The sequence below is a fragment of the Plecotus auritus genome (assembly GCF_963455305.1).
Source record: "Plecotus auritus genome assembly, chromosome: 1".
NCBI lineage: Eukaryota > Metazoa > Chordata > Mammalia > Chiroptera > Vespertilionidae > Plecotus > Plecotus auritus.
In genome coordinates, this window is record NC_137770.1 from 46,837,109 (window position 1) to 46,862,097 (window position 24,989).

General features: G+C 44.9%; 1 protein-coding gene across 1 annotated transcript in view; it reads right to left on the reverse strand.

Annotated features, from left to right (window-relative positions):
* The window catches only part of NOX5 (NADPH oxidase 5), a gene marked incomplete at both ends in the record, with an annotated part of 39,747 nt that extends 26,288 nt beyond the window's left edge, over positions 1–13,459 (reverse strand). Inside the window, 5 exons of the mRNA XM_080666829.1 lie at positions 38–272; positions 1,411–1,621; positions 5,329–5,479; positions 7,125–7,248; positions 13,410–13,459. Of these exons, the coding sequence (XP_080522955.1) occupies positions 38–272; positions 1,411–1,621; positions 5,329–5,479; positions 7,125–7,248; positions 13,410–13,459 (771 nt within the window). The remainder of the gene's footprint in view (positions 1–37; positions 273–1,410; positions 1,622–5,328; positions 5,480–7,124; positions 7,249–13,409) is intronic.
* Between the last annotated feature and the right edge of the window lie 11,530 nt (positions 13,460–24,989).

Below are 24,989 nucleotides of genomic sequence, written 5' to 3' on the forward strand. Positions count from 1 at the left end.
CTGCCCGCTTCCCTGCATTGTACCCTCGGATTCCTACCGCGATGAAGCTGCAGTCAAAGTTGAGGCACTGGCCGCAGCCCTTGGCCACCATGACGCTGATGCCGAGGGCCCGGTGCGCACTAGCTGCCAGGGCGAAGAGCAGCACATGGAGGCCCGTGTAGGCGGCCAGGCAGAGTAGCTGGCTGCGGTGATTGTGCCAGTAGGCAGTGGTCAGTGGGCGAGGACGGGGTGGGCGCCGTTTGGTGGCAGGGGGCTTCAGCCAGTGGGCAGCACTGCAAGAGAGAGGCTCCACTCAGAAGAACAAAGTGGGGCAAGCTGGGGAGGGGAGGAATCCACATGGGTTGTGATGGGGACCACCAGGATCTGAACCTAGAGACCCCACTCCCGCTGCAGCCCACCAATTCTCTGGAGCTTTGCGGCAAGCAAGCTTCCTTTTACAGTAAGAAAGACAAGGGACTGCTTCCGGTCACACAGCTAGGTGGAGCTGGGATGGAACTTTGCTCTGTCTGATGCCAGATCTGTGACTATTTTTATTACCTCTCTACTTCCCAACTGAAAAACAGAAAACCCAGCAATTGAAAAGGATGGAAGACTCTGAGATGTGTTGTAGTAAATAACCCACAAAAAGAATAAACTAAAAACGGGCACTATTTATTCAGAGCCTGGGACAAACTTGGGTCTACACCCTATGGATATTATTTCTCCACAGCCCTTATTACATTTCTGCTTCTCTACTTTATGTGTTTGTCTGTTGGTATACATGACGTTCTCTCCCTCTGGGATGCAGCCCAGCAGGGCACTGCCTTTTTTTAGAACAGTGTCTGGTACATAGTAGCTGTTCAACCAAGTTGAATACATGACTGCCTTTACTAATTACTTGTGAGGTCTTAGACATGTTACTTCAGGTGAAATAACTTTCATTTCCTTTTGTAACTTTGATCTTTTTACAACTTTAATTTCCTTTTACAAATATACCAGTGCTATAAAGTGCACTGGTATATTTGTAAAATTGCCCAGCACTTAGTAGGTGCTTACTTCTGTGAGTAGATTCTGAAGAGACTCAGTAGAAAATGGAAGCATGACTATAGCTGTCCCCTGCGGAAAAAAGTGGGCAAAACTGGGCTAAGCTAGGTTGGGGCGGGGCTGACCTGGGGTGGGGCGGGGCTGACCAGGGGTGGGGCGGGCTGACCTGGGGTGGGGCAGGGCTGACCTGGGGTGGGGCGGGGCTGACCTGGGGTGGGGCGGGCTGACCTGGGGTGGGGCGGGGCTGACCAGGGGTGGGGCAGGGCTGACCTAAGGAAGGGGAGGCGGGACTGAGGGATCGCTGGTGAGGGAGTTCAGGCCGCTCTTCGCTCCCGGAGTCTAAACTGGACACATACAGTGCCCACGCCGGAGAAGGGCTGTACGTACCTGATGGTCAGGTTCTCCATGACGCCGGGGAAGTGCTGCAGCTCATCCCGGAGCTCCTCAAAGGTGATGTCGCCGCTGCAGTCCTTGTCCGCAGACTCGAAGAGCGCCAGCGTCAGCTCGTCCAGCTTCTCCTCCGACAGCGAGATGGCGCTCTCCAGCAGGCAGGACTGCAGCACGGTGCGCAGCTCGTCAGCATCGATGGAGCCATTGCCTGTCCAGGAGGGGATGAGGCCAAGTGGGGGGCCTGTGCCCTGTACCTGCAGACACCTCTGCCCTGCTCAGTCATTGCATAGAGTAGTGAAATTTTCCTGCTCGCCTATCTCAATCTTCCTCCAACCAATTTCCTTTCGGGGTATAGACCAGGCAGTCAAAGGACATGTGTCACTTGGGCTCACAAACCGTCCATGACTTCCTATTGCCAAGCTCAACAGAGGCAAACCCCTCCCCGAGCATGGAGAAGCTTTGGCCTCGGTGTCTGACTTGCTGAACTATCTGCAGCCGCCTCCTTAAGTATCACTCAATGACCAAAACCAACTGTCCAGAAGATACACTCACTTGCTTAATCTATAAGAAGCTACGTGCCCAGAGTCTCAATTATCCACGGGCAAACTGTATATGAGATGATGGCGAGGGGGGAGTTCCCTGTTGTACCCTAACTTGCAGCAAGCTATGCTCAACCATGTTGTCCAGCATGTGGATTTATGTGAACATGAGTGGCTAAAACTGATGTGAAAAGGAAGCCAAAACTATCAACTGAGATGAAATTTGGGTCATTTTTTTCATATATATTTTCATTCTTCAAAACCAGCAAGACCCTGGATTACTGATTTCTTGGCCTGCTTTGGATATAGACACACATGTAGCAACAAGCTTCTGTCCCTTACTATCCGAGTGATGGTGAGCTGTAAGACCTTTACAGTAGTGAATGCTATTTTGCTCATCTTGAAAATGGGGATAATAAATCCTCCTTTTCAGAATTAATTATCGCCAAGGATGAGAGATAATTAATTATAAAGCACTTAACACAGTAAAAGAAGGTGGTTGCATATAAATGGAAAGTTTTATTGGCTTTGTGATCACCATTTGGGCCAAAGCCAAAGTCTGTAACCACATTACAGAGCAGAGTCTAACACTTCACCCTCCAGCCACACCTCCTGTCCTCAGCTTTCCTAGTCAAGAGCTACTGCGCAACAGGTTTCAGACTACATCCAGAGCACCAGTCCCTCCCCTAACCCTTCACGCCCTCTCCTCCATCCAGCTCTATTCTCCTTGGACATTTGCAAATCCAGAGTCTATCCTTCTTCACAATTATTCTCATGCACACGTCTTCCTCATCCCTCTGTCCACTGACCCTAAAAATATCCCATCCCTGGGTGAATCCAACCACCTCTTTTCTCCTTTCCTGTACCAGGGCAGCTAAGTGAACATTGCTGAAGAAAATCACCTGGGAGGGCGGGTATTGTTTGATCCCCAGCCACAACAAGGCCTGCAACTTGCCCACAGTCCTCTCCTGCACCTGTAAGGCCAGCTCCTGTTATCTGCAAAGACACTTCTCACCTCCATGTCCATCCAATCAATCCCTCCCTGGCTCTCAGTGAAAACTGGAGCCACTGGAAGAGAATGCCCTCTAGCTCTTTCTGTAAAACTACAAGCCTCCTTGCACCTGCCCTGCCCTCTGTCTTTCTCCCCACCTGTGTCTGCAAGAGACCTTGAGTGGGATGTAGGCCTGTGTTCCTCCTGTTACAGGCCAACCTCTCCATCCTCAAGTCTTCAAAAACCCCCAGGTATGAGCACAGCTTGGTGGTCAGAAAGTAGTCAGTAAAGAGGGCCCTGTGACTGGAGTGGGGTCTGAGGAAGATGCCCAGGAAACAGATTGGTCAACTGCCCATGGAGTGGGCAGGCCAGTCAACTTGGGGAGTGGGTTCCAGAAATGAGGTCTGGCTAGATTGAGTCAGGTATGCATGGGAGCTAGAGAAACCCCACAGGCCAGAGAACCTTGCCCAGCAGCAGATTTGCAGGTAGGTTGAGCTTTTCAGGATGGAAATCTAGCCCTGTGACTGCCTTTATGGCTCCCTATCGCTCGTTCTACCGAGACTCCAAAACAGCCTCCAGGGCCTGCACAGTATGGCCTCACCCACCATTCCAGTCTCATTGGATGCTTCTTTCCCATTCCAGTCTCCTTTGCCTTGATGATTCCAGGCCTTCAGAAACCCTTTAGGTTACAAAGTCACCAAATATGTAAAAACCAGGATGTTCATTGCAGTGTCATTTATAATGCCGCCCACAAAATAAAGGGGGAGGACAATGGAATTCTCCATTTCAGCAATAGGGTTTGAATAAATAATAATAAATAACAGAATGTATCCTATGCTAGGTACTGATCTGAGTTTAGCTAAGTTAACTAATTTAATCCTCAGATCAACTTCATGAAATGTATTATTATCATTATTATCATGTGATAGGTGAAGAAATTGAGGCATAGAGAAGTGAAGTAACTTGCTCAAGGTCAATTGACTGGTGGAGCTGAGATTTGAACCTAAATAACCTGGCCTCAGAGTCAGAGATCTTAACTATGTCCTGAACTATGCTATATGGAACATAGGACCACATATGTACAGTGGAATATGACACAGCCACTTAAAATGATGCTATAACTACATTGAGTTACCACTTCACTCACCAGGATGGCTATTATAAATGAAAATAAAAAATGCTGGCAAGGCTATGAAGAAATTAGAACCCTTGTGCTGGTGGGTATGTAAAATGGTGCAACTGCTATGGAAAAGAGTATGGTTCCTCAAAAAATTAAAAATAGAATTTCCCTTGTTGTGGCTGGGGATCAAACAATACCCGCCCTCCCAGGTGAATTGATCCAGCAATTCCATCTCTGGGTATATGCCAAAAGAATTGAAATCGGAATGTCAGAGAGATAGTTGTACACTCATGTTCATTGCAGCATTGTTTACTATATTCAAGAGGTAAAAACAACTCAAGAATCCATTGATGGATGAATGAATAAACAAAATGTGGTATATACAGACAATGGAATATTATTTAGTGTGTTTTTTTTTAAATGAAATCTTGTCACCTAGTACATGGATAAACCTTGAAGTCATGATGCTAAGTGAAATATTATGTGATTCCACTTATATGAGATTCCTAGAATGCTCAAAATTTTAAAGAGAGAAAGTAGAACGGTGGTTGCCAAGGATGGGGGCGGGTGGGAGGAGAGGATGGAGTTAGTGTTTAATGGGTCCAGGGTTTCAGTTGGGAAAAATTAAAAGTTCTGGAGATGGATGGTGGAGATGCTTGCCCAACAATGTGAATATACTTACTGCTGCTGAACTGTACACTTAAAATGGTTAAAGTGGTAAATTTAATGTTATGCATATTTACTACAATGAAAAATGATGTTATAAAACAATATAGTCTCACATGAACAAATGTTCATATTGTTAAATAGTGATAAAAGGTAGCATGTATATATAATTTTATTTAGTTAAAAATGTGTGTGTGTGTGTGTGTGTGTGTGTGTGTGTGTGTGTGTGATCAGTTAGAAGACAGTATAGAAAAATATCCTGGGTAATTTTTGCTTTTTTCTTTAAACTATTTTGTACTGTCTAAAATGTTCATAACGGGCTTGTGTTATTATTGTTATAAGGAAAAAGTAACAAAGATTTTTTTTCCAATCAGAGAAAAAGACAAAGGAAAACTCTGGTCTCAGGTCAGTTGAATCAAGGGTATTTGTCTCCTGGGCCGTCTCCCCTTCTTTCCAACTACAAAAAGGAAGCAGGGACCAGACAGAATGATAGGGGAGGGGGACCACCCACAGAGGGAGAACCATCAGCCTCCCCTGGAGAAAACAGCCCTGTGTTTCCCCTCCCATGGAGTCCCCTTGTCCCTACAAAGAGCCCTTACCATCGATGTCATACACCTGGAAGAGAAATTTGAGTTTGTCCATGGGGTTGCCGTGAATGAGCAGGGTCAGTGCCTCCTGCAGCTCCTGCAGGGTGATGGTGCCACTTCCATCCGAGTCAAACAGGGTGAAGAACCGCTCAGCAAAGAAGGACTGTGGCCATAGAAGGGTAAAGACAGGCACAAGTGTAACTGCAGGGCCTGGGCTTTGAATCCATTCACCGTGTGTGTGTGTGTGTGTGTGTGTGTGTGTGTGTGTGTGTGTACACCTTGGGGTGATGGGACTCTGTCAGGACCCAGGTTATATCTGCCCATGAGGCCACACCAGGGTGCAGTGTCCATGGCCCATCCTGCCTGCTGAGAGCAAGGTTGGGCTCTAGTGGACGAGCTGTTCAGAGCCCTGCAGCAAGGATGGACTTGTGTATGGGGCTCAGGACCCCTTCTAGCTTCTGGGACTGGTCATTTGTGTAGGCTCTCTGCCATTACCCCCATCAGCCTTGCAGTCTAGACCTCTGGTGGCCTCTTACTCAACCTGGGGAAAGGGTCAGATTAGGGTCCTCCTACAGGCTTTCCCAGGTCCTCTCCATCCCCTTTGGGGTCACCACCGGGATAAGTGAACCCAGGAAGGACTTATAGAGTAGATGTCACCTGTCTTTTCCTTTACTTGTTTAGGCTGCCTACAGCCTACACTTAAGGATTGTTTTTAAGTGCCAATTCACTCCATCCATCCATCCATCCATCCATCCATCCATCCATCCATCCAACAATCATGCCCTGCATAGCCCCTGCTTGCCAGGCCTGGTGTTAGACACTGGAAAAGACAGATATGAAGAAGACCTGGGCTGCATCAGTGTCCCCGCTATGCTGTGCTTTGGATGCTTCCCTCAAGGCAGAGAGAGAAGCCTGCAGGGTTCCTGTGTCTGACCTAAAGAAACCATGAGTTCACATGAAGCATGAAGTCAGTGATGAACAGTCAAGCCTGCCTTGGCTTTACCTCCCCCACCGCCCCCCATCCATTGAGTAATGCCTTTATCACTCTCTACCTTCCTGAATAGCCTTTATCTTAAAACATTTTACAGCCTCCTGTTATCGTGGTAATGTATTGTTAGGCAGAAGGTCTTTTTTTTTTTCTTCCCCATAATTACAGTGGAAGGAGACAGAGCATTTAGAGTTCTTTGCAGTATCCCAGGTACCAGCAAGTGAGGAACCCTCCGTTCCAAAAAGGGGCATTCAAATGTTCATTGGCTCCCCTTTATCAAGGACATAGGACATCATCTGATGTCAGCCCAGAGGACAATTGGGGAGAAGTTGGCATTTGCAGGCTCAGTCCTGCTGTTTCTCTGCTAGTGTCACTACTGTTTGTCAGGTATGCAGGCTGTTATGGGGATGGGCAGAGGACCCACAAAATCGAAGGAAGACTGGGAATGATGTGGCAGAGGGAGAAGCTCATTTCCTGGAAGGAGGCTTACACCGTAACATCAACTCTCCCCCTACCTCTGAGGCTAGTGGAAATTGTGAGGTCAAATCAATAATATTTCTTAAGATTTGAAAGGCTACTGATTTCCAACTTCATGTGTGGTTTTGAAGATCACATGAAGCATGGCTACCAAGAGGTATGGAAGGGTCCCAGTAACAGAGACAGAAACACCCTCCAGTTCTGCTCAGAAGTGGGGCCTGAAGCCCAGAGGAAACCCAGAGAACCCAGAGGGAACCTTTCCCTCCTTGTGAGGCACTGTGTCCTGGGAACCAGGTTGTCTTCCTCTGTAAACACAGTCCCCACTTCTGGAGTGGACACTTGCCTCTTTCACATTCAGGGCTGTTTTGAATTCTTGCAGGTTGATCTCCCGGTCTTCTCCAGCAATGGTCTCAAACTGGTGTGTCACCCACTGAAGCCACTTAGCATCCTCCTTGGCACTCATGATACTGAGAGACAAAGGAGACAGGTTTATGAGTTTGGGGTGGTCTAGGGATTACAGTGATCCCAGGACCTCTGCCTTCCTCTAACTAGGGCCATGGGCCTCCCAAGGGGTTGAATCAACTTGGGCCATGGAAGAGGAGCCTCCACACAGGTGTTTCTTTGTCTTTAAGACCCCGTCTCTTCCTTCCATCTAGCATCATTTGGCCCAGGCTTGTGTCTTTTCAGGTTCTGGAATGATAGGGCCCCAGTGAAATGAACCCTAAACTATAGGAATAAGGTTGGAGAATGGCATGCTCCCAGAGTGCTATTAAGAGGATGACAATGACTTTCCAGTCACATTTACACAGCTCTATACTGTCTTCCAAATACTTCCCACCCACTACTTATTTTGGTCTCTGTGACAATCTCTTGGAATATGCTCAGAGCAGTGGAGTAATTCAGCAAAAGTTATTCAGCAAGTTAGACACAGAGCTCAAATCCAAGGCCAGTGTTTTTTCCATCATGCCCCAGAGCCTCCACCCTCTGCTTGAACACTTCTAATACAAGCCACACCAAGACTCAGACCTCAGGTTTTGAGCCCCTAGGTCCAAGACTTATTCTACAATACCCCAAGGGTATCACCTGTTTAAAACACTCAGAGGTGAGCTAGCTATCCAGTGATCTGAACAGAGGTAAAAAAGAAGGATCTCTTACCCTTTGAGACAGCATGAAGGGACCTGGAGAGTATTATGCTAAGTGAAATAAGCCAATCAGAGCAAGGTAAGTATCACATGATCTCACTCATGTGGAATGAACAAAATAAGCTGATGAATAAAATAGATCCAGAGACATTGAATCATGGAACAGACTGATGAATCTCAGAGGGAATGCAGGGGAGGAGGGTGGGTGGAGAGAGATTAACTGGGGAACTTAGTTAACAGAATGACAGTGACTTTTCCAGCAAGGCTATCATTCAAAATAGATGGTGAAATAAAGAGCTCTCCAGACAAAAAATGGCTAAAGAAGTTTATCACCACCAAACCAACACTGCAATAAATGCTAAAGGAACTGCTGTAATGAGAAGAAATACATATATAGAGAAACATAGGCATAAAGAATTAAAATGTGCCCAGTCGGCGTGGCTTGGAGGTTGAGCATCGACCTATGAACCAGGAGGTCATGGTTCAATTCTTGGTCAGGGCACATGCCTGGGTTGCAGGCTTGATCCCCAGTAGGGGGCATGCAGAAGGCACCAATAGATGATTCTCTCTCATCATTGATGGTTCTCTCTCTCCCTCTCTCTTCCTCTCTGAAATAAAAATTTATTTTTAAAAAAGAAGAATTAAAAGGACAATAAATAAGCACCTATCTATAATAATAAAAGAATAATATGCTAAATAGACCAGATGTCCTTCTGGAGGGTCTTCTGGATGAAGCTGGGGTTGTGAGGAAAGCCCAGATCCCAGGTGCCAGAGGGAAGCCAGTGCCAGCAGCCAGGGGAGGAAGGCTTACTCTTTCACGAATTGCATGCATCGGGCCTCTAGTCAATAATAACCTTAAATGTAAATGGATTAAGTACTCCAATAAAAAATAGTGTTGCTGAATGGATACAAAAACATGATCCAATTATATGCTGTGCATAAGAGACCCACTTTAGAACAAAAGACTCACACAGGATGAGAGTGAAGGGATGGAAAAAAATTTTCCATGCAAATGGAAACGAAAGAAAGCTGGGTAGCAATACTCATAGCTGACAAAATAGACTTCAAAATGAAAGCCATCACAAGAGACAACAAAGGTCACTACATAATACTTAAGAGATCAATCCAACAAGGGTAAACACTGGTAAACATATATGCACAATACAGGAACACCTAAATATCTATAATAATAAAAGCCTAAGTGACCCTCGCAACTGAACAGATTACCGAACAGGCTGCATGGGGTGACTAGGCCAGCTGGGGGGTTAGTGAGGGACAACCAAACAACTGAGCAGCAGGCTGCGTGGGACAACCAGGCCAGCAAGGGGGTTAATGAGGGGCGACCAAACGACTGAACAGCAGGCTGCATGGGGCAACCAGGCTGGCGGGGGCAGGGGGGGAGCAGTAAGGGGTGACCAGGCTGGCAGGGGGGCAGTAAGGGGTGACTAGGCTGGCAGGGGGGCAGTTGGGGGTGACCAGGCCAGCAGGGGGGGGGCAGGTAGGGGTGATCAGGCAGGCAGGCAGGTGAGCAGTTAGGAGCCAGTGGTCCTGGATTGTGAGAGGGATGTCCAACTGCTGGTTTAGGCCTGATCCCCGGGATCAGGCCTAAACCGGCAGTAGGACATCCCCTGAGGAGTCCCAGATTGGGGAAGGTGCAGGCTGCGCTGAGGGACCCCCCCCCCCCCCGTGCACAAATTTCATGCACCAGGCCTCTAGTATATATATAAACTTCTAGAGGACTTTAAGGGAGAGATTGACAGCAATACGGTTATAGTAGGGGACTTTAACACCCCACTGACTTCACTGGATAGATCTTCCAGACAAAAAAATTAACAAGGAAACAGTGACACTCTAAATGACCCACTGGATCAGATGGATTTAGTTGACATTTATAGAAAATTTCACCCCAAAGCAGAAGAATATATATTCTTCTCAAGTGCACATGAGTCATTCACAAAGACAGACCACATGTTGGGACACAAAACAAATCTCTACAAGTTCAAGAAGATTGAAATCATATCAAGCATCTTCTCAGATCACAATGGAATAAGTTAGTAATCAACTACAGTAAAAACACTCAAAAACATTCAAACACATGAAGGCTAAATAGCACGTTACTAAACAATGAATGGGTTACCAATGAGAACAAGAAAAAAATAAAAACCTTCTTGGAAACAAATGAAAATAAACACACAACAACCCAAAATCTATTTGACACAACAAATGCAGTCCTGAGAGGGAAGTTCATAGAACTAAGGCCTATCTCAAAAAATATAAAATATTAATAATAAACCGTTTAATCCTACAACTTAAATAATTAGAAAGAGAACAACAAGAAAATCCCAGAGTAAGTAGAAGGAAGGATATAATAAAGATTAGAGCAGAAATTATTGACATAGAGGCTAAAAAATAATACAAAAAAAATCAATGAAATCAAGAGCTGGTTCTTTGAAAAGATAAACAAGATTGATAAACCTTTAGTCAGACTCATCAAGAAACAAAGAGGAGGATTCAAATAAAATCAGAAATGAAAGCGGTAAAGTAACACCTGACACCACAGAAATACAAAGGATTTTAAGAAAATACTATGAACAACTATATGCCAATAAGCTGGACAATGTGGATGAAATGGACAAATTCCTAAAAAAATACTATCTCCCAAAACTGAATCAGGAAGAATCAGAAAATGTGAATGGGGCAATAACAACTGATGAAATAGAAGCAGTAATAATAAAAAAAAAAACTCCCAGCAAACAAAAGGGCTTCACAGGGAAGTTTTACCAAACCTTCAAAGAACAACTAATACCTATCTTCCTCAAACTATTCCAAAAAACCCAAGAGGAAGGAATACTTCCAAGCTCTTTTTATGAGGCCAGCATTATTCTAATTTCAAAACCAGATAAAGACACTTCAAAGAAAGAGAACTACAGGCTAATATCTCTGATGAACATAGATGCTAAAATCCTCAACAAAATATTAGCAAATCAGATCCAGCAATATATTAAAAAGTTCATACACCATGATCAAGTGGGATTTATTCCAAGGATGCAAGGCTGGTACAATATTTGCAAATCAATAAATGTGATGCATCACATAAACAAATTGAAAGACAAAAAATCACATGATCATATCAATAGACACAGAAAAAGCATTCTACAAAATCCAACACCCATTTTTTATTAAAAAAAAAACCTCTTAGCAAAGTGGGAATAGAGGGATCATATCTCAACAGAATGAAGTCCATATATGACAAACCTACAGCCAACATCAGATTCAATGGGCAAAAACTAAAACCATTTCCCCTAAGAGCAAGAACAAGACAGTGATGTCCACTTTCACCACTCTTATTCAACATAGTATTGAAGTCCTAACCACAGAGATCAGACAAGAAAAAATAAAAGGCATCCAAATTGGAAAGGAGGAAGTAAAACTCTCATTATTTGCAGATGATATGATATAGTACAAAGAAAACCCTAAAGACTCCACCAAAAAAACCTACTAGATTTAATAAAGGAATTCAGCAATGTAGCAGGATACAAACTCAACACCTAGAAATCAAAGGCATTTTTATACACCAATATGAATTGTCAGAAAGATAAACTAAACAAATAATCCCATTTGTAAAAAATTAAGATACTTAGGAATAAACTTAACCAAGGAGGTAAAAGACTTGTACTTGGAAAACTACAAGTTGGTTCTTTGAAAAGACTAAATAGAAAATCATGATTAAGGAAGAAAGTGAAACAAACAAACAAAACAAAAACATTATCATTAACAAAGACAATAGAACTCCAGAAAAAGTAGGGCTACAGAAATATAAGAGTATCAAGTGCAAATGTTGGTGAATTTAGAGAAATAAACTAATTTCAAGAAGTAACAACCTGAGCTTACCAATAATCATTTAAGAAATTAGAAAGGCAGTTAAATGTCAACCACTTAAAATAATGTTAGATCCACCTTGTTTTTATAACTGAGTTCTACCTAATCTTCAAAGAATAAGTCCAATATCAAACTATTCAGATTATAGAAAATAATAGTAACTTATTTTACAAAGCTAGCGTACCAAAAAAAAAAATTCTAGACAAATTTAACTTATAGAGATGTGAAACTCAAACTAAAACATAACCAACCTAAATCCTTAAGTCTATTTTAAAATTAATAATCCACCATCATCAGGAAAGGCTTACTCCAGAAAAATAAGGATAATGAGTGACTATTATGAAATCTCTCCACAGCCCTCTGCAGCAGAGCAGTGGTCTGCTATAGAATAGTGGTCCACCACCCTCGCCGCCCCCTCCCAAAAAAAAGGGAAAGAAAAGAAAACAGTAACAAAGAATAGTGGTTCACAAACTGTCTGATATGTGCTTGTCAGGAAAAGGGAGAGTTTGCTAAAATACAACTTTGGGGTGGGACCCAAGAATCTGCACATTTAACCAACACCCTGGGTGTTTGTGACCCATGCAGGGAAGCCCAGGCTCACATCTGGAGAAATGAACCGTGCCCTGAGGGTTCATCAGTTCTTACTGTTTCTTGACCTCTCAAGACCTCACAGGAAGACATTCCAGAAAGCAGAGAGAACTTTGGAAAATTCACTGCATAAATGTGCTCACTAACCCAGGAGAGTGGAGATGGGGTATCTGGGGTTCACCTCCCTCTTCTCAGAAATATTAGTGTCAGCCTGCAGAATGAGAAAGGTAATTCTGGGAAGGGGATGGAGAAGATACTGAAACAGCTGGTGACAGGTAGGGGATGAGGGCATGGGGGAAAGAAGGCAGCACCGACGGAGACGAAGTCCTGACAAGACTGGGGCTCTTCAGAGACCAGAAAGATAAACTAAACAAATAACAGAGGCCAGACTGTCCCCAGGAGACAGGATTACAGGTCCAGTTTGGCTTCACACCAACTGAGTAGCTCACCTACTGCACTCTAGTTTCCCCATCTATAAAATGTGACAAGCATCCCTCCAACCAAGGACTGCCCTGAGGACCAAATGAGTTGCTATTCAGAAAAGCTCAACTGGCAGCAGGGGTCCTCAAACTTTTTAAACAGGGGGCCAGTTCACTGACCCTCAGACCATTGGAGGGCCAGACTATAGTTTAAAAAAAAACTATGAACAAATTCCTGCGGGCCCGGGACGAGTCAGCTGCTAAGCAGGACAGGCAGCGGCACCCGGCGGGCCGGATAAATGTCCTTGGCGGGCCGCATGTGGCCCGCGGGCCGTAGTTTGAGGACGCCTGAAAAGGCTAGCTCTTGTTATTAGTCTGCCTTGGCCAATTCCTTATTTTACAGATGAAAAAACAGGCCCAGAAAAGACTGCTGACTTACCCAAGATTGCACAGTTTGGTAGTAACCAGGCAAGAGCAGAGCTCAGGTTTCCTGACTTCTGTCCTAGGCAGACAGTCACTCATTGTAGATGCCCCAAAAGGCCAAGAACTCTTGCTTTCCCTTGTCCCTGACTTGGAAAGCTTGACATAAGAGCCACTCACCTTCTGCAGCCTTCAGGGTCTGGCTGGGCTGGGTCTCCTGGCATGCTCATCCTTTCTCCTGTCTTCTAGAGAACACAGGTCCCAGAGAAGCTGCTGTCCATATAGCAGCCTGGGTGTTGGAGCCCACAACTCACCTCTCCCCCAACTCCTCCTTTTCCTGACTTCCTAAATAGTTGGCCACACCCATAGCTCCTCTGTCTTTCATGTGATGGCTAGTGGCAGGCTTGGTCCAGAGAAATTCCAACAAGGAAGCCTGGTGCAGAGGTGGGGCAAGATGTTCACTGGGAAGAATTTTGGCTATCTTCCTCCTGGCCCAGTATCTTCCACTTTCCCTCCCTCAAGGATAATGCGCAGATGTGAGAACTAGAAATGTACCATGGAAAAAATCACTGACAACTCAAGGCAGGCCCTACTCGGTGCCAGGAGAAAGAAATGAAGAGCATCTTGTTTTTCCCCCACAAGGGTTTGCACTGTGATGACAGCATTTAGGAGTTCAGCCTCATGATCTGAGCTTAAGTTGGCCTCTTAGAATCAGAATGGGAAAGCCCTTCAAGGTCATAGACTTCAACCAATCCTTTTTTCACTTCCATCCCCCTTCCACCCTTCCCCAAGCACACCTGTGGTCACTGGTCCTGACATGCATGACTCTAGTCATAGAGTGCTCACTTGCTTGAGAAGCAACAATGTGTGTGTGTGGTGGGGGGTGGGGGGGAGCGGAGGGAAGGGCTGCTTTGACTGTTCAAATAGTCTTCCTCATACTAGCGTGAAGACAGAAATAGAAAAAGTTCTATTAAACACTTTCAGAAATGAAGTGTAGTAAATGGAAAATTCTTTTGAAAAACAGTTGAGCCAAGTGGTAAATATGAATTATGCTTTCAAGTTATGGCCAATTAAGGGAGAAAAGGAAGAATGAGAAGAGGTGAAGCAGAGTTGCCTGTATGTCAGTGTCATTGTCATTATATGTGCTTCTCTCTGGCTACCCCACTGGACTATGAGCAAGGTCTGTGCCTCGTTAATGTAGAATCCCAGGAAACTAGCACTGAGCTCAGCACGTAGTGGGCATTCCAAGTACATTTGTGGAATGAATAAGCCAGCCACCATTCAACTAATACTTACGAAATACTTACCATGTGCAGGTCCTGTCTGAGTGTACAAAGATGAGTAAAATAATCCAACATGACAAAGGCAGATACAGAAGTGTGCCAAAAACAGAGCAACAGCACTTTCCAGTGGAAGTGACTGATCTGAAATGGGTTTTAGAGTGAGAATAGGAGTTTGCCAGGTGGAAAAGGGAAAGGAAATTCTGAGCAGCTGGAAGACCAAATGCAAAGGCATGAAGCTGAGAGTGCATTCTGTGTTTAGGGAACTCTAAGCAGTTCAGGTATAACTAAATCCCATGGGAAGGGGCAAGCTTGCAAGCAGAACTGGAGTGGGAAGCAGCAGTCAGATCATGAAGGGTCTGGAATGAGGCAAGTGGAAGAACTAGGATTCTCTCTGGGAGCTGGTGAAGCAGTGTAAAAATGTGAAGCAATGGCCTTGGTGTGTGTTGCTCAGTTGGTTGGGCATCGTCCTGTGCACTGAAAGGTTGCAGATTCAATTCCCTCTCGAAGCACATGTCCAGCTCGTGGACTCTATCCCCAGTAGGGGGCATGCAGGAGGCAGGTAGGGGGTATGCAGGAAGTAACTGATTGATGTTTTTCTCTCTGTGTGTCTTCCTCTTTTTAAAAAAGCAATTTTTTTAGCCCTAGCTGGTTTGGCTCAGTGGATAGAGTGTTAGCCTGAGGACTGAAGGCTCCCAGGTTTGATTCTGGTCCAGGGCACATGCCTGGGTTGTGGGCTCGATCCTCAGTGTAGGGCATGTAGGAGGTAGCCAATCAATGATTCTCTCTTATCATTAATGTTTCTATCTCTCTCTACCTTCTCCTTCCTCTCTAAAATCAATAAAATTATATTTTAAAAAAAATTTTTTAAATGGTAAGCAATGGAGCAACATGATCAGATGCTTGCCGAAGATCAGACAGATAAAAAACTACTTCATATCCTAGTATCTGGACAAAATGCAAGTTTCTAAAAGGAAGATGTTTAATATTGTGAAAATTTATTTTATTTATTTACTCTTTTTTTTATTTCAGAGAGAAAGGGAGCGGGGAGAGAGAGAGAGAAGCATCCTATATAATAAAAGGCTAATATGCAAATCGACCGAACGGCAGAACAATTGGTCACTATGACGCACACTGACCACCAGAGGGCAGACGCTCAATGCAGGAGCTGCCCCCTGGTGATCAGTATGTCCACAGGGGGAGCGCTGCTCAGCCAGAAGCTGAGCTCACCGCTGGCGAGTGTAGCAGCGGTGGCTGAAACCTCTCTTGCCTCCGTGGTGGCGCTAAGGATGTCCTCAGTTAGAGATCCCCTGAGGACTCCCAGACTGTGAGAGGGTGCAGGCTGGGCTGAGGGACCCCCAAGTGCATGAATCTCTTGCACTGGGCCTCTAGTCAATGATAAGAGAGAATCATTGATTGGCTGCCTCCTGCATGCCACACACTGGGATCAAGCCCAAAACCTGGGCCTGAGCCCTGACTGGAAATCGAACCATATCCTCCTGGTTCATAGGTTGGCCCTCAATCACTGAGCCATGGCGGCTGAGCTGAAATTTTATTTTTAAAAGCATCTTCTAACAAACACATTGGAAGGACAGAGGTTTATCCCCAATAACATTTTTGTATGGTTACAAAAATTATAAACATTAATTATAAAAAATTAGAGAAATACCTAAAAGCACAAAAGGAGATTTTTTTAAACTCCACCCATCCAGATAAAATCACTGCTAAAATTAAGTGTTTCTCTGTAGTTGCATGCAGAAAGTAGCACAGTATAGAATTCAGAGTGGGGTTGTGTCTGATGAACTCATTCACAGAGCTGCTTTGCTTGTAGGAAAGGGGCCAGTGAAGAGAATGGTGTAAGTGGAGAGCTTGGAGTGGCACCTGAGAAGAGGGAGAGGAAAGCATGGTTCTGTTATTCAGCCTGCCCTTGAACTCTGGTCTGAGGTCTCTGAAGAGAGAAGGAGTTGTCATTCAATTTTTACCAAGAATTGCAAGGCAAACAAAAGCTTTTTTGGGGGGGTCTTAGGAATTGCAATTGGGTGACACAGATTTGGGTAAAAACCCAACTGTGTTCCAAGGGGGAGAGACAGAATTTATAAAGACAGAAAAAGGGGGACTCCCAAAGGGAGAGTTTTACAACTTGTTTTGAAAGAGCTGTGATTAGTGCTGGCAAGCTCACTTACTCTGTACTATATATGATTGATGGCTTATGACTATTGCTAGGTGAAAATTTTATTTCTCAGTAGAGAGTTCAGTGACGCAGAGCCAGTTCCAGGAATTGTATCAGGATGTAGCCACTTACAGTTTATCTCAGTTTCCTATGGAGGGTGTGAGCTCAGCTTCCTAGAGGCCTCTCGATTCCATTCTAGATTGTTCTCTTGACAATATTACCCCCATTTTGCTGTTTCTCTCACAGGTTGCTCTCCCTCTTTTGCAGCGAATTCAGAGGGCTCTGGTACTGTTTGGACACTGTGGTCTTGCATATTTGGAGGCCCAGGAGATCAACCCTGTACTAGGAAGTACTTTCCAAAAAGACACCACCTACAGACAGTGGGAAGAAGTTTCACTGTTTTTTTGTATCTTCTACTTAAGCTCTGGAAGGCTGGGGCCCGTCTTCCTCCTCCTATATTTCCTTTGGGTCTCGGCGCACCAGTGGGTGCTACTCCACCAGTGAGTGCTAATTTGGTCCCCGTCGGTTTCCTGGGTCCTGAGTCACTGTCCCTTGACTGGAGGAAAATGTGGAGAGCAAACACTGTACCTGCCTCCAGCAACAGGTTTCCCTGGGAGCTGTGGGGTCAAGGTGAGCATCAGCATTTGCAAACCTCTCCGTCTGCAAGATGCTTCCGCAGACACATCCCAGGAACTCCCAACCAGGGCCAACAGGATGGACTTCTGAGCCTCTGTTTATCAGACTCTCTGAGCCGAGCGAGTCCTGCCCAGTCTCCCTTTTCTCTGTTGCTTGAGCGTGCCTTGCTCATTTCCAACACAGAGACTGTAGGGGCAGAGTCCGCCTCCGCCTGCAGTGCCGCTCTGCTGTCCCCAGGGTCACACTGTGTTCCTGCTACCCTTACTGTCTACACACAAATTTGGCCTGAACACATGCTGTCTTGCAACATCTTATACTTTTGCTTTGTATGGTAACTTGGTCCTTCAGTCATCATTTACCTTTGTGTGTACCTCCTTTCTCCTCAACTAGCCTATCTGCTCTAGATGGCAGGAACCATCTCCACTCATTCCCTATTTCATTCCTTCCTTCCTTCAAGAAATCCTCAGTGCCATTCAAGAGATAAATCAGTGATCAAGGGAGGCCTCGTTCCTGCTCTCATGGAGTTTATATTCTGTAGGTACTCCCACAGGATGGGGTAAAACTCACCTGTGACCAGCAGCAGGCATGAGTTTACAGTGACAGCCTCTGACCAGCAAGTTGCAGCAGCATGTGTCCCTCTGATCTGATCAAAGCTGAGTGAGGACCATTTTTAAGTAGAAAAGCAGGAAAGACCACAGAGACAGGGCCTGTGTGGGGCAGCTTGTGGATGACAAGGCTAACCAAGCATTCCTTCTGGGCCCTGCCCCTGGGATATACTAGGAGGCCCACCCATAAAAGGGTTGGAGCCCTTAGGCCCTGTAGATGCCTGCAGCTAGGGGAACCTTTCATAGCACAGATGGGGAAACTGAGGCACCCAAAGTATTGTGGTTGCTCTGGTACTGGACTCCTAGCACAGTGCTCTTTTCTAGCACTCCACTGAGGTATGATTTCCTGCTAAAGGGAAAGACTTGTTTTCCCACTTAGCTGTCGGGAGCAACTCCGGTACACGGGCGCATACACATGGAAAAGAGAGAGGCTTGGACTGGGGTGGGGGAAGTTCACAACTTCAAATATTTTATAATCGTTTGGAAAACACTCATGCTCTGGCTCTGAGCATCACCTCTGCACCCACGCTGGGCCAGATGCAGGAGGGAGAGGACTTACACAGGGTCCTGTGCTCAAGGAACTCACATGAGACAGTGAGCTGTTTGGCAAGTGTGACCAGTAGGCCCCATGATGGGAGTGGGGCCAGCGAGTGAGTGAGAAGGGCTGGCTATGAATAGACCGCTGACCCTCGCTAAGCCTGAGCTCTGTGTAGGATGGGAGTCACGTCTGTCCTGCCTACCAGGCCACACAGTTGTGAGGATTAAGTGAAATACTAAAGGAGGAAATAGCTGGCCCAGAACTGACACTCAATTCACTTTCACTCATTCCGAAGGTTGTTCTGATTATTCTCAACCACCTTCTGTTTCCCAAGTTCCAGAAAAAGAACCCTGATTAGTCCTATTGAAGCAGAAATAACTGAGTGCACATGCCCCCGCCTGCCCACACAGGGCTATGATCCTGATACCCAGCTCACTAACCTCCCACAGAACTGGCTCTTGGATCCACCACTTGATGCCTGAGACCAACTTGCTTTCTTTCTCTGTTCCAAATTTTTCTTACCTGAAGGGTCGCTTAGACCCATCTACGAAGTCGTTGGGCTCCTTTGAAACACCACAAGTACACCCCTCGCAGGTGGCACTGGATCCATGCTAGCTCCTGTACCCCTTTCCTTCTCCTTCCTGGAGGAGTTGGCTCAGATAGTGTGGGGCAGAGTTCTGAGGCCACCCACTCCCTTCCTAGCCTTCTGCATCCTTAGCAAGGGGCCCCACTTCCTCTGCAGCCATCGGAAACACAGCTCAGGAGACATGTGTGAGACACACTCCTTTTTGTCAAAAAGGGCAGCGGATGGGAGAGGGCTACTGTGGGGACCCCGCTGAAAAAAAGAAGTTCATCGCCATCCTCCCACTCTACCTCCACTTTCACTCTTCAAGTCTAGAAATTATGGAAATGAGGTCTGAGTACAGTCTTGGAATTCCAGTCACTTTTAAACACTTGAAACTAATTTTAGTTATGTGGGTAGAATTTTAATTGACCCCCTCCCCAAAATGTATGCGCTGATTTTTTTTCCTATGAAATATTTAGTGCAACCTTTCCTTTCTAGATGGGGAAACTGGGCCCATGGAGTGGTTCTATTTCCTGGAGGTAACTTAGGAGGTGGTCGATCTGGGACTAGAGCCCTGGTTCCCTAATGCAGGGCTTTTCCCACCAGCCTCCTCTCTGAGGAGGTGACTATAGGATGTGAGACTTGGCTCTGTATCCGAAAGATAAGGAGGAAAAAGGCAGGCAGAGTATTTGCAGTATAAGTGGAAAAAATTCTTAGGCTGAGTCAGGAATGCTGTCAGTTTATCTCAATTTGGTTTCCTACAAAATGGTTCTTGGAATAAGGCTAGTGCTACAAATTCAGACTTTTCATTGGATGAAATAAAAATATTATTCTGGCCCTTTGCTTTTTAGAGGTGCCAAGAATCATCAGGCTTTGGGAGTCCCAGAAGAAGAAAAGATGAGCTCACAGGGTGATCTGATCATACATTCCTAAATGGGCAGGTCATGGCTGAAGATCTTCACCAAAGCAGACTTGCCTTTCCCTGCCTTTCTCTACCTTGCCACTTCTTTTCCATCCCCTTTCCTTTTCTTCCTTTAACTCTAACTCTATATAGTTCATACCCACAGGAATCACAACATGAATGACAAGGTCTTACTGTAGGGTAGTGGCCCCAGCCCTATTCCCAGAACATGGGTTCCCCCAGAGAAGCAGTGGGACATCTGGTGATTCAGGGCATATTGTCATCTTGCCGGTTCCATCTCGACCAAACATTCTACCCGGCTGACAAGAGGGCATGGTCCCTCCAGGCTCTGAGCTCACCGGAACCCGCTTCTTAAATCCTGGAGATGTGGAGGGGTTAGGGCCACAGCAGCATGGTATGGTTTGGGAAATCTCTGGCCAGAGTCAGGCCCTGGGTTTTAGCACCAAACATATCATAGCCTCCTCATTTCTTCACCAGGTGAACTCTATAACCTTCAAGGGCCACCACAAATGTTCCCTTCCCAGCACACTCCTCCTTAAGAGACTAATTTAGTTCTCTCGTTCTCACTCCACTTTACTTTTACTCTATCAAGAGATACTTGGACTGAAAGAGAACTTATTGGCATTTAATGTAGCACAATAATTTGTTGAGAAACTAATTTATGACATTTATTGTTTTTGTTGACTCACCAGGGGAAATCAAAACTTTCTGGAGGCCACCTCCTTGGAGGGTAGCCTAATTTTCTTACAGACAATATGGTTTCTCTAGGCCTGTGGTCAGCAAACTGCAGCTCGCGAGCCACATGCGGCTCTTTGGCCCCTTGAGTGTGGCTCTTCCACAAAATACCATGGCCTGGGCGAGTCTATTTTGAAGAAGTGGCGTTAGAAGAAGTTTAAGTTTAAAAATTTTGGCTCTCAAAAGAAATTTCAATTGTTGTACTATTGATATTTGGCTCTGTTGACTAATGAGTTTGCCAGCCACTGCTCTAGCCCATAAAAAGCAATAAACAATTCCTCTTTCTGGGTCTGAGAGAGGAAGTTGAATGGGCCAGGAGGGAGACTGGTGTGAGAAGGAGGCTGCCCCTAAGATAACCTCTGAATGGGACTTTATGTCTAGAAAGCAATGGAGGCAGTGAAGCCAGATTATCCCAGTGGGGAGGAGAACGGGCACTTGGTGCTCCAAGGTAGAGGGTAAAGATGTTTTAGATAAAGAACATTTGTCTTTAGAGAGTTTCCACCTTGCAGCACAGAGCACTGAATGCAGTGTTTTCCAGAAGTAACACTGATGACTTATACTAGTGTTAGAGACAGTTTTTAAATATTCAGGAATCAGGTTGATGTGGAAATGCTGTTTGTCTGGAGGGCTGGGCAAGCCAGGCCTGCATCTTGTATCACCAAGAGCAATAGTTGCCATGGCAACTAGAAGCTGCCCCACCCCCCTTTTCAGACTCGCTCCAAGCATATAACTTCTCATAAGCAAGCACCATCCACTGTTTCTGTGCATCTAGGTTAACACACCTTTGAAATGCCCCCTTTCAGACCCTTAAGTACATAATCTCAACTACCCTGTAATCCCATCTTGCAGGGCTTCCTCCCACCCTTATGAAATCTTCCTTACCTTCATAAAAAGGGGGTGCACACTGCTATTCTTGGAGCATTTAACTCAGTCTGTTGAGATCTTGCTTTCAGGTGTATCCTCTTTTTGACTCAAGTAAGTTTTTATAAAAATTCTTTACAGGTGCTCTAGCCGGTCTGGCTCAGTAGATAGAGCATTGGTCTGTGGATTTAAGGGTCCTGGGTTTGATTCCGGTAAAGGGCACATGCCTGGGTTCTGGCTCAATCCCCAGTAGGGGGCATGCAGGAGGCAGCCAATCAATGATTCTCATCACTGATGTTTCTATCTCTCTCCCTCTCCCTGAAATCAATAATATATATATATATATATATATATATATATATATATATATATAGTTTAAAAAATTTAAATTCTTTATTGTTTAAACCAGCAGAGGTCCTCAAACTACGGCCCGCGGGCCACATGCGGCCCACCGAGGACATTTATCCGGCCCGCCGGGTGCCGCTGCCTGTCCTGCTTAGCAGCCGACTCATCCCGGGCCTGCAGTGAGCATAGGAATTTGTTCATAGTTTTGTTTTTTTTTTAACTATAGTCCGGCCCTCCAATGGTCTGAGGGACAGTGAACTGGCCCCCTGTTTAAAAAGTTTGAGGACCCCTGGTCTAAGGAAATGTGCCAGAGGCTAGGAGGTTTATTCTATCACGATTCAGGAGTCTGTCAGATCAGGTGAATAGTCTGACCATGCCAATTCATCCTTCCATAAGATCAACTCTTTGTATCTCTCATCCCTTAATAATAAGAAACAAACACAGCACCTAATGGGTTTCTGGATTTTGTAGACAACATGTACTTCTTCGGGGAATATTGCTACAACCCATTTATTGGGTACCTTAGAAGGCTATCAGTTTTGGGTGAGGCTCTGATTAAGAGAGAGCTCTATTGCAGGTCCAGGTTTTGAGCAGCCCTGACATTTAGATGCTGTAATCCAGCCTAGCCAAGTTGCTAGAGATATCCATGGTAGATAAGCACACTATGAAGAGTCTCTGGCTAGTCCCAACAAAAAACCTCATAATTCAGACCTCAGCTTCCAGAGCAAAGCCCTACCTTCTGCAGCAGAAAAGAAGGTCCTGTTCAGAAAGGAGGACCTGTTTGAAAAGAAGATTCAGAAGTGAATCTTAATAAAGAATGAGCACCTAACTGTGGAACATAAGCAACTATGAAACTGGAGTTATACATATTGTCAGATCCACCATGTCAAGAAATGGACCAATGCAGCAGTAATCCTTTGTATGATGGAAATGATATATTCAGGATTGAGCTCAAGTAGACACAGAAGGCACAGATAAGCTACACAAACAAGTGAGATGTTTGTCTCCCACATCTTTTGTAGCAACACCTTACCTCAAACTTCGTGGGGTCCACACAACCTGATAAAGGAAGGAAAACTTGCATCTGATTTATGGATGGGTCAGGTTGGTATATTGGTATGAGCCAACTACTGCCCCAGCACATCCCCACTCAGGGGTGTAACTAAAGAACAGGGCTGAGTGATGGTGAGGAATCCTCTCTGTGCCTAGGGCTTGGTGAAGAACAGTCATCAGGCTTATATGGACAGGAGTCCCCACCCCTGCTCCATAACTGGTCAATCTTAATGCAACTGAGGAATCCAAATCCTCACAACTTGATTGGTCCAAAAGGCACTGTTTTGATTGGTCAGAACAGAGCCCCTCTGATTGGCCAGGGCTGCACATGGGGATGGGGAAAGCCTCAGTCCTATTAGTTCTTTTTTTTTTTTTTTCAAATTTTTTATTAAGGTATTATATGTGTACATATCTTACCATTGCCCCCCCCACCCCACTCCCATACCTGCCCTCACCCCCCAATGTTTTGCATCCGTTGGTTACTCTTATATGCATGCATACAAGTCCTTCAGTTGATCTCTTATTTCCCCCACCTCTCCCTAACCTTACCGCTGTAATTAGACACTCTGTTTGATGCTTTACTGCCTCTGTAACTATCTTTTGGTTCATCAGTTTATAATGTTTTTCATTATCCCTAAATGAGTGAGATCATGTGGTATTTTTCTTTCATTGACTGGCTTATTTCACTTAGCATAATGTTCTCTAATTCCATCCAGGTGTCTACAAATGGTAGTAATTCCTTCTTTTTTATGGCAGCATAGTATTCCATTGTGTAGATGTACCATAGTTTTCTGATCCAGTCATCTGCTGACGGGCACCTAGGCTGTTTCCAAATCTTAGCTATTGTAAATTGTGCTGCTATGAACATAGGGGTGCATATATCCTTTCTGATTGGTGTTTCTGGTTTCTTAGGATATATTCCTAGGAGTGGGATTACTGGGTCAAATGGGAGTTCCATTTTCACTTTTTTGAGGAAACTCCATACTGTTCTCCACAGTGGCTGCACCAGTCTGCATTCCCACCAGCAGTGCACGAGGGTTCCTTTTTCTCCGCATCCTCGTCAACACTTGTCGTTTGTTGATTTGTTGATGATAGCCATTCTGACAGGTGTGAGATGGTATCGCATTGTCGTTTTGATTTGCATCTCTCGGATAATAAGTGACTTTGAGCATGTTTTCATGTGTCTCTTGGCCTTCCTTCTGTCTTCTTTCGAAAAGATTCTATTTAGGTCTGTTGCCCATTTTTTTACTGGATCATTTATCTTCCTTTTATTAAGTTGTATAAGCTGCCTGTAGATGTTGGAAATTAAACCTTTATCTGTGATACCATTTGCAAATATGTTCTCCCATACAGTGGGGTTTCTTGTTGTTTTGTTGATGGTTTCTTTTGCTGTGCAAAAGCTTTTTATTTTGATGTAGTCCCATTTGTTTATTTTCTCTTTGGCTTCCATTGCCCTAGGGGCAGTATCACTGAAAAAGTTCTTTTGGCATATGTCTGAGATTTTGCTGCCTGAGGATTCCTCTAGTATTTTTATGGTTTCCCGTCTTATATTTAAGTCCTGTATCCATTTTGAGTTTATTTTTGTGTATGGTGTAAGTTGGTGATCTAGTTTCATTTTTTTGCATGTATCTGTCCAATTTTCCCAACACCATTTATTGAAGAGACTGTCTTGACTCCATTGTATGTTCATGCCTCCTTTGTCAAATATTAATTGCGCATATTGGTTTGGGTCGATATCTGGTTTCTCTATTCTATTCCATTGATCTATATGTCTGTTCTTGTGCCAGTACCAGGCTGTTTTGAGGACAGTGGCTTTGTAATACAGCTTGAAATCTGGTATTGAGATCCCTCCTACTTTATTCTTTCTCAGGATTGCTGTGGCTATTCGGGGTCTTTTTTTATTCCAGATGAATTTTTGGAGAGTTCTTTCTAAGTCTGTGAAATATGCTGTTGGTATTTTAATGGGGAGTGCATTGAATCTATAGATTGCTTTGGGTAGTATGGACATTTTGATGATGTTGATTCTACCAATCCATGAACATGGTATGTT